Source organism: Hemitrygon akajei, chromosome 24, assembly GCF_048418815.1.
Source record: "Hemitrygon akajei chromosome 24, sHemAka1.3, whole genome shotgun sequence".
NCBI classification, from domain to species: Eukaryota; Metazoa; Chordata; class Chondrichthyes; order Myliobatiformes; family Dasyatidae; genus Hemitrygon; species Hemitrygon akajei.
Genome location: NC_133147.1, coordinates 7,393,715 through 7,402,847, shown reverse-complemented (window position 1 = coordinate 7,402,847; position 9,133 = coordinate 7,393,715). Strand labels below are relative to the sequence as shown.

The window sequence follows — 9,133 nt, the reverse complement described above, 5'->3', positions numbered from 1 at the left end:
CCATTGATCCTGCCCCCTATTAACCCACTCCTCGCCCAATCGCCGAAACCCCGCATTATTCTGTCCTCTCCCCCCAGCCGAACCCCCAGGGGGTGGGGGGGGGGGGCTGTGCTTCATCAACCAAACTTGCTAACCACGCAGCTCCGCCCCCTTACTCACCATTTGTTACCTTCGTCTGACGTCATAGAGTTGTGCAGGCCATCCCGCGGAGAGGCCGCGCAGCCATTGGCTGACTTTCCGTCGGTCAGGGTGACGCGCGTGTCAGTGAGGTTGGTTGTGGACGGGGAGGAGCGCCGGGGGAGGGGGGGTTCGGCCGCCGAGCAGCGAGACCCGGCGGGAGGAGGCGGACGGCGCTAAGATGGCGTTCACGCAGGCGGGCAGCAAGAAGAAGGTCTGCTACTACTATGACGGTGAGGCCGGGCGGCAGGGCCTCCTGCAGTCACAGCGAGCACCCGCGCTTTGTCTCGCTGCCGCGGTGGGGCAATACAGGCCGCGGAGGGGGAAAAATGAGATTAGGCCCGAAAGCCCCAGGGGCCGGTATCAGCAGGCGCCCCCGAACAATCGGGGTTCCCCTCCTATCCGCATCGCTTCCATTCACCTCCTCCAACCCTCCGTACCCTTCCCATTTTACACTTCCCAACGCCCCTTGCCCCTCTCCGTACCCCATTCAATCCTCCTCTTTCCGCTCTCCCATCCACTGTACCTCTCCGTCCCCCCACCTCCTGTACCTTCCCCATCCCCGACCCTCTCCCCCCAAGCAACCCCCATCCCCGACCCTCTCCCCCCATCCCCGAACCTCTCCCCCCCACCTTCCCCATCCCCGACCCTCTCCCCCCAAGCAACCCCCATCCCCGACCCTCTCCCCCCAAGCAACCCCCATCCCCGACCCTCTCCGCCCACCTTCCCCATCCCCGACCCTCTTCCCCCACCTTCCCCATCCCCGACCCTCTCCCCCCCACCTTCCCCATCTCCGAACCTCTCCCCCCCACCTTACCCATCCCCGACCCTCTCCCCCCAAGCAACCCCCATCCCCGACCCTCTCCCCCCACCTTCCCCATCCCCGACCCTCTCCCCCCAAGCAACCCCCATCCCCGACCCTCTCCCCCCACCTTCCCCATCCCCGAACCTCTCCCCCCCACCTTACCCATCCCCGACCCTCTCCCCCCAAGCAACCCCCATCCCCGACCCTCTCCCCCCAAGCAACCCCCATCCCCGACCCTCTCCGCCCACCTTCCCCATCCCCGAACCTCTCCCCCCCACCTTACCCATCCCCGACCCTCTCCCCCCACCTTCCCCATCCCCGAACCTCTCCCCCCACCTTCCCCATCCCCGACCCTCTCCCCCCACCTTCCCCATCCCCGACCCTCTCCCCCCACCTTCCCCATCCCCGAACCTCTCCCCCCCACCTTACCCATCCCCGACCCTCTCCCCCCACCTTCCCCATCCCCGACCCTCTCCGCCCACCTTCCCCATCCCCGACCCTCTCCGCCCACCTTCCCCATCCCCGACCCTCTCCGCCCACCTTCCCCATCCCCGACCCTCTCCGCCCACCTTCCCCATCCCCGACCCTCTCCGCCCACCTTCCCCATCCCCGACCCTCTCCCCCCACCTTCCCCATCCCCGACCCTCTCCCCCCAAGCAACCCCCATCCCCGACCCTCTCCCCCAACCCCCATCCCCGACCCTCTCCCCCCACCTTCCCCATCCCCGACCCTCTCCCCCCACCTTCCCCATCCCCGAACCTCTCCCCCCCACCTTACCCATCCCCGACCCTCTCCACCCAAGCAACCCCCATCCCCGACCCTCTCCCCCCAAGCAACCCCCATCCCCGACCCTCTCCGCCCACCTTCCCCATCCCCGACCCTCTCCCCCCCACCTTACCCATCCCCGACCCTCTCCCCCCACCTTCCCCATCCCCGACCCTCTCCCCCCACCTTCCCCATCCCCGACCCTCTCCCCCCAAGCAACCCCCATCCCCGACCCTCTCCGCCCACCTTCCCCATCCCCGACCCTCTCCCCCCACCTTCCCCATCCCCGACCCTCTCCCCCCACCTTCCCCATCCCCGACCCTCTCCCCCCACCTTCCCCATCACCGACCCTCTCCCCCCACCTTCCCCATCACCGACCCTCTCCCCCCACCTTCCCCATCCCCGACCCTCTCCCCCCAAGCAACCCCCATCCCCGATCCTCTCCCCCCAAGCAACCCCCATCCCCGACCCTCTCCCCCCCACCTTCCCCATCCCCGACCCTCTCCCCCCAAGCAACCCCCATCCCCGACCCTCTCCGCCCACCTTCCCCATCCCCGAACCTCTCCCCCCACCTTCCCCATCCCCAACCCTCTCCCCCCCACCTTCCCCATCCCCGAACCTCTCCCCCCACCTTCCCCATCCCCGAACCTCTCCCCCCACCTTCCCCATCCCCGACCCTCTCCCCCCACCTTCCCCATCCCCGACCCTCTCCCCCCAAGCAACCCCCATCCCCGACCCTCTCCCCCCAAGCAACCCCCATCCCCGACCCTCTCCCCCCAAGCAACCCCCATCCCCGACCCTCTCCCCCACCTTCCCCATCCCCGACCCTCTCCCCCCAAGCAACCCCCATCCCCGACCCTCTCCACCCACCTTCCCCATCCCCGAACCTCTCCCCCCACCTTCCCCATCCCCGACCCTCTCCCCCCAAGCAACCCCCATCCCGACCCTCTCCCCCCACCTTCCCCATCCCGACCCTCTCCCCCCAAGCAACCCCCATCCCCGACCCTCTCCCCCCAAGCAACCCCCATCCCGACCCTCTCCCCCCACCTTCCCCATCCCCGACCCTCTCCCCCCCACCTTCCCCATCCCCGAACCTCTCCCCCCAAGCAACCCCCATCCCCGACCCTCTCCGCCCACCTTCCCCATCCCCGACCCTCTCCCCCAACCCCCATCCCCGACCCTCCCCCAACCTTCCCCATCCCCGACCCTCTCCCCCCACCTTCCCCATCCCCGACCCTCTCCCCCCACCTTCCCCATCCCCGAACCTCTCCCCCCAAGCAACCCCCATCCCCGACCCTCTCCCCCCAAGCAACCCCCATCCCCGACCCTCTCCCCTCACCTTCCCCATCCCCGACCCTCTCCCCCCACCTTCCCCATCCCCGAACCTCTCCCCCCCACCTTACCCATCCCCGACCCTCTCCCCCCAAGCAACCCCCATCCCCGACCCTCTCCGCCCACCTTCCCCATCCCCGAACCTCTCCCCCCCACCTTACCCATCCCCGACCCTCTCCCCCCACCTTCCCCATCCCCGAACCTCTCCCCCCACCTTCCCCATCCCCGACCCTCTCCCCCCACCTTCCCCATCCCCGACCCTCTCCCCCCACCTTCCCCATCCCCGACCCTCTCCCCCACCTTCCCCATCCCCGAACCTCTCCCCCCCACCTTACCCATCCCCGACCCTCTCCCCCCACCTTCCCCATCCCCGACCCTCTCCGCCCACCTTCCCCATCCCCGACCCTCTCCGCCCACCTTCCCCATCCCCGACCCTCTCCGCCCACCTTCCCCATCCCCGACCCTCTCCCCCCACCTTCCCCATCCCCGAACCTCTCCCCCCCACCTTACCCATCCCCGAACCTCTCCCCCCCACCTTACCCATCCCCGACCCTCTCCCCCCAAGCAACCCCCATCCCCGACCCTCTCCCCCCAAGCAACCCCCATCCCCGACCCTCTCCGCCCACCTTCCCCATCCCCGACCCTCTCCCCCCCACCTTACCCATCCCCGACCCTCTCCCCCCCACCTTCCCCATCCCCGACCCTCTCCCCCCAAGCAACCCCCATCCCCGACCCTCTCCGCCCACCTTCCCCATCCCCGAACCTCTCCCCCCACCTTCCCCATCCCCAACCCTCTCCCCCCCACCTTCCCCATCCCCGAACCTCTCCCCCCAAGCAACCCCCATCCCCGACCCTCTCCCCCCACCTTCCCCATCCCCGAACCTCTCCCCCCACCTTCCCCATCCCCGACCCTCTCCCCCCACCTTCCCCATCCCCGACCCTCTCCCCCCACCTTCCCCATCCCCGACCCTCTCCCCCCAAGCAACCCCCATCCCCGACCCTCTCCCCCACCTTCCCCATCCCCGACCCTCTCCCCCCAAGCAACCCCCATCCCCGACCCTCTCCCCCCACCTTCCCCATCCCCGACCCTCTCCCCCCACCTTCCCCATCCCCGACCCTCTCCCCCCACCTTCCCCATCCCCGACCCTCTCCCCCCAAGCAACCCCCATCCCGACCCTCTCCCCCCACCTTCCCCATCCCCGACCCTCTCCCCCCAAGCAACCCCCATCCCCGACCCTCTCCCCCCAAGCAACCCCCATCCCGACCCTCTCCCCCCACCTTCCCCATCCCCGACCCTCTCCCCCCCACCTTCCCCATCCCCGAACCTCTCCCCCCAAGCAACCCCCATCCCCGACCCTCTCCGCCCACCTTCCCCATCCCCGACCCTCTCCCCCAACCCCCATCCCCGACCCTCCCCCAACCTTCCCCATCCCCGACCCTCTCCCCCCACCTTCCCCATCCCCGACCCTCTCCCCCCACCTTCCCCATCCCCGACCCTCTCCCCCCACCTTCCCCATCCCCGAACCTCTCCCCCCAAGCAACCCCCATCCCCGACCCTCTCCGCCCACCTTCCCCATCCCCGACCCTCTCCCCCCACCTTCCCCATCCCCGAACCTCTCCCCCCAAGCAACCCCCATCCCCGACCCTCTCCGCCCACCTTCCCCATCCCCGACCCTCTCCGCCCACCTTCCCCATCCCCGACCCTCTCCCCCCACCTTCCCCATCCCCGAACCTCTCCCCCCAAGCAACCCCCATCCCCGACCCTCTCCGCCCACCTTCCCCATCCCCGACCCTCTCCGCCCACCTTCCCCATCCCCGACCCTCTCCCCCCACCTTCCCCATCCCCGACCCTCTCCCCCAACCCCCATCCCCGACCCTCCCCCAACCTTCCCCATCCCCGACCCTCTCCCCCCACCTTCCCCATCCCCGACCCTCTCCCCCCACCTTCCCCATCCCCGACCCTCTCCCCCCACCTTCCCCATCCCCGACCCTCTCCCCCCACCTTCCCCATCCCCGAACCTCTCCCCCCAAGCAACCCCCATCCCCGACCCTCTCCGCCCACCTTCCCCATCCCCGACCCTCTCCCCCCACCTTCCCCATCCCCGAACCTCTCCCCCCAAGCAACCCCCATCCCCGACCCTCTCCGCCCACCTTCCCCATCCCCGACCCTCTCCGCCCACCTTCCCCATCCCCGACCCTCTCCCCCCACCTTCCCCATCCCCGAACCTCTCCCCCCAAGCAACCCCCATCCCCGACCCTCTCCGCCCACCTTCCCCATCCCCGACCCTCTCCGCCCACCTTCCCCATCCCCGACCCTCTCCCCCCCACCTTCCCCATCCCCGAACCTCTCCCCCCAAGCAACCCCCATCCCCGACCCTCTCCGCCCACCTTCCCCATCCCCGACCCTCTCCCCCAACCCCCATCCCCGACCCTCCCCCAACCTTCCCCATCCCCGACCCTCTCCCCCCACCTTCCCCATCCCCGACCCTCTCCCCCCACCTTCCCCATCCCCGAACCTCTCCCCCCAAGCAACCCCCATCCCCGACCCTCTCCGCCCACCTTCCCCATCCCCGACCCTCTCCGCCCACCTTCCCCATCCCCGACCCTCTCCGCCCACCTTCCCCATCCCCGACCCTCTCCGCCCACCTTCCCCATCCCCGACCCTCTCCCCCCACCTTCCCCATCCCCGACCCTCTCCCCCCAAGCAACCCCCATCCCCGACCCTCTCCGCCCACCTTCCCCATCCCCGAACCTCTCCCCCCAAGCAACCCCCATCCCCGACCCTCTCCGCCCACCTTCCCCATCCCCGACCCTCTCCCCCCACCTTCCCCATCCCCGACCCTCTCCCCCAACCCCCATCCCCGACCCTCCCCCAACCTTCCCCATCCCCGACCCTCTCCCCCCACCTTCCCCATCCCCGACCCTCTCCCCCCACCTTCCCCATCCCCGACCCTCTCCCCCCACCTTCCCCATCCCCGAACCTCTCCCCCCAAGCAACCCCATCCCCGACCCTCTCCGCCCACCTTCCCCATCCCCGACCCTCTCCGCCCACCTTCCCCATCCCCGACCCTCTCCGCCCACCTTCCCCATCCCCGACCCTCTCCGCCCACCTTCCCCATCCCCGACCCTCTCCGCCCACCTTCCCCATCCCCGACCCTCTCCCCCCACCTTCCCCATCCCCGAACCTCTCCCCCCACCTTCCCCATCCCCGACCCTCTCCCCCCACCTTCCCCATCCCCGAACCTCTCCCCCCACCTTCCCCATCCCCGAACCTCTCCCCCCACCTTCCCCATCCCCGAACCTCTCCGCCCACCTTCCCCATCCCCGACCCTCTCCCCCCACCTTCCCCATCCCCGACCCTCTCCCCCCACCTTCCCCATCCCCGAACCTCTCCGCCCACCTTCCCCATCCCCGACCCTCTCCGCCCACCTTCCCCATCCCCGACCCTCTCCCCCCACCTTCCCCATCCCCGAACCTCTCCCCCCACCTTCCCCATCCCCGAACCTCTCCCCCCACCTTCCCCATCCCCGACCCTCTCCCCCCACCTTCCCCATCCCCGACCCTCTCCCCCCACCTTCCCCATCCCCGAACCTCTCCCCCCACCTTCCCCATCCCCGACCCTCTCCCCCCACCTTCCCCATCCCCGAACCTCTCCCCCCAAGCAACCCCCATCCCCGACCCTCTCCGCCCACCTTCCCCATCCCCGACCCTCTCCGCCCACCTTCCCCATCCCCGACCCTCTCCGCCCACCTTCCCCATCCCCGACCCTCTCCGCCCACCTTCCCCATCCCCGACCCTCTCCGCCCACCTTCCCCATCCCCGACCCTCTCCGCCCACCTTCCCCATCCCCGACCCTCTCCCCCCACCTTCCCCATCCCCGAACCTCTCCCCCCACCTTCCCCATCCCCGAACCTCTCCCCCCACCTTCCCCATCCCCGACCCTCTCCGCCCACCTTCCCCATCCCCGACCCTCTCCCCCCACCTTCCCCATCCCCGACCCTCTCCCCCCCCACCTTCCCCATCCCCGAACCTCTCCCCCCAAGCAACCCCCATCCCCGACCCTCTCCGCCCACCTTCCCCATCCCCGACCCTCTCCCCCAACCCCCATCCCCGACCCTCCCCCAACCTTCCCCATCCCCGACCCTCTCCCCCCACCTTCCCCATCCCCGACCCTCTCCCCCCACCTTCCCCATCCCCGAACCTCTCCCCCCAAGCAACCCCCATCCCCGACCCTCTCCGCCCACCTTCCCATCCCCGACCCTCTCCGCCCACCTTCCCCATCCCCGAACCTCTCCCCCCACCTTCCCATCCCCGACCCTCTCCCCCCACCTTCCCCATCCCCGACCCTCTCCCCCCACCTTCCCCATCCCGACCCTCTCCCCCCACCTTCCCCATCCCCGAACCTCTCCCCCCACCTCCCCATCCCCGAACCTCTCCCCCACCTTCCCCATCCCCGACCCTCTCCCCCCACCTTCCCCATCCCCGACCCTCTCCCCCCCCCACCTTCCCCATCCCCGAACCTCTCCCCCCAAGCAACCCCCATCCCCGACCCTCTCCGCCCACCTTCCCCATCCCCGACCCTCTCCCCCCAACCCCCATCCCCGACCCTCCCCCAACCTTCCCCCATCCCCGACCCTCTCCCCCCCACCTTCCCCATCCCCGACCCTCTCCCCCCCACCTTCCCCATCCCCGAACCTCTCCCCCCAAGCAACCCCCATCCCCGACCCTCTCCGCCCACCTTCCCCATCCCCGACCCTCTCCGCCCACCTTCCCCATCCCCGAACCTCTCCCCCCACCTTCCCCATCCCCGACCCTCTCCCCCCACCTTCCCCATCCCCGACCCTCTCCCCCCACCTTCCCCATCCCCGACCCTCTCCCCCCCACCTTCCCATCCCCGAACCTCTCCCCCAAGCAACCCCCATCCCCGACCCTCTCCGCCCACCTTCCCCATCCCCGACCCTCTCCGCCCACCTTCCCCATCCCCGACCCTCTCCGCCCACCTTCCCCATCCCCGACCCTCTCCGCCCACCTTCCCCATCCCCGACCCTCTCCGCCCACCTTCCCCATCCCCGACCCTCTCCGCCCACCTTCCCCATCCCCGACCCTCTCTCCGCCCACCTTCCCCATCCCCGACCCTCTCCCCCCACCTTCCCCATCCCCGAACCTCTCCCCCCACCTTCCCCCATCCCCGACCCTCTCCGCCCACCTTCCCATCCCCGAACCTCTCCCCCCACCTTCCCCATCCCCGACCCTCTCCCCCCACCTTCCCCATCCCCGACCCTCTCCCCCCCACCTTCCCCATCCCCGACCCTCTCCCCCCACCTTCCCCATCCCCGAACCTCTCCCCCCACCTTCCCCATCCCCGACCCTCTCCGCCCACCTTCCCCATCCCCGACCCTCTCCCCCCACCTTCCCCATCCCCGACCCTCTCCCCCCCACCTTCCCCATTCCCGAACCTCTCCCCCCAAGCAACCCCCATCCCGACCCTCTCCGCCCACCTTCCCCATCCCCGACCCTCTCCGCCCACCTTCCCCATCCCCGACCCTCTCCGCCCACCTTCCCCATCCCCCGACCCTCTCCGCCCACCTTCCCCATCCCCGACCCTCTCCCCCCACCTTCCCCATCCCCGAACCTCTCCCCCCACCTTCCCCATCCCCGAACCTCTCCCCCCACCTTCCCCATCCCCGACCCTCTCCGCCCACCTTCCCCATCCCCGACCCTCTCCCCCCACCTTCCCCATCCCCGAACCTCTCCCCCCAAGCAACCCCCATCCCCGACCCTCTCCGCCCACCTTCCCCATCCCCGACCCTCTCCGCCCACCTTCCCCATCCCCGAACCTCTCCCCCCACCTTCCCCATCCCCGAACCTCTCCCCCCACCTTCCCCATCCCCGACCCTCTCCCCCCACCTTCCCCATCCCCGACCCTCTCCCCCCACCTTCCCCATCCCCGAACCTCTCCCCCCAAGCAACCCCCATCCCCGACCCTCTCCGCCCACCTTCCCCATCCCCGACCCTCTCCCCCCACCTTCCCCATCCCCGAACCTCTCCCCCCAC

The 9,133-nt window shown here is 70.5% G+C and overlaps 1 protein-coding gene across 1 annotated transcript in view; it reads left to right on the top strand.

Annotated features, from left to right (window-relative positions):
* Positions 1-260: 260 nt before the first annotated feature.
* The window catches only part of hdac1 (histone deacetylase 1), a 51,418-nt gene continuing 42,545 nt past the window's right edge, over positions 261-9,133 (top strand). Inside the window, exon 1 of the mRNA XM_073028267.1 lies at positions 261-410. Within this exon, the coding sequence (XP_072884368.1) occupies positions 359-410 (52 nt within the window). The 5' untranslated portion in view covers positions 261-358. The remainder of the gene's footprint in view (positions 411-9,133) is intronic.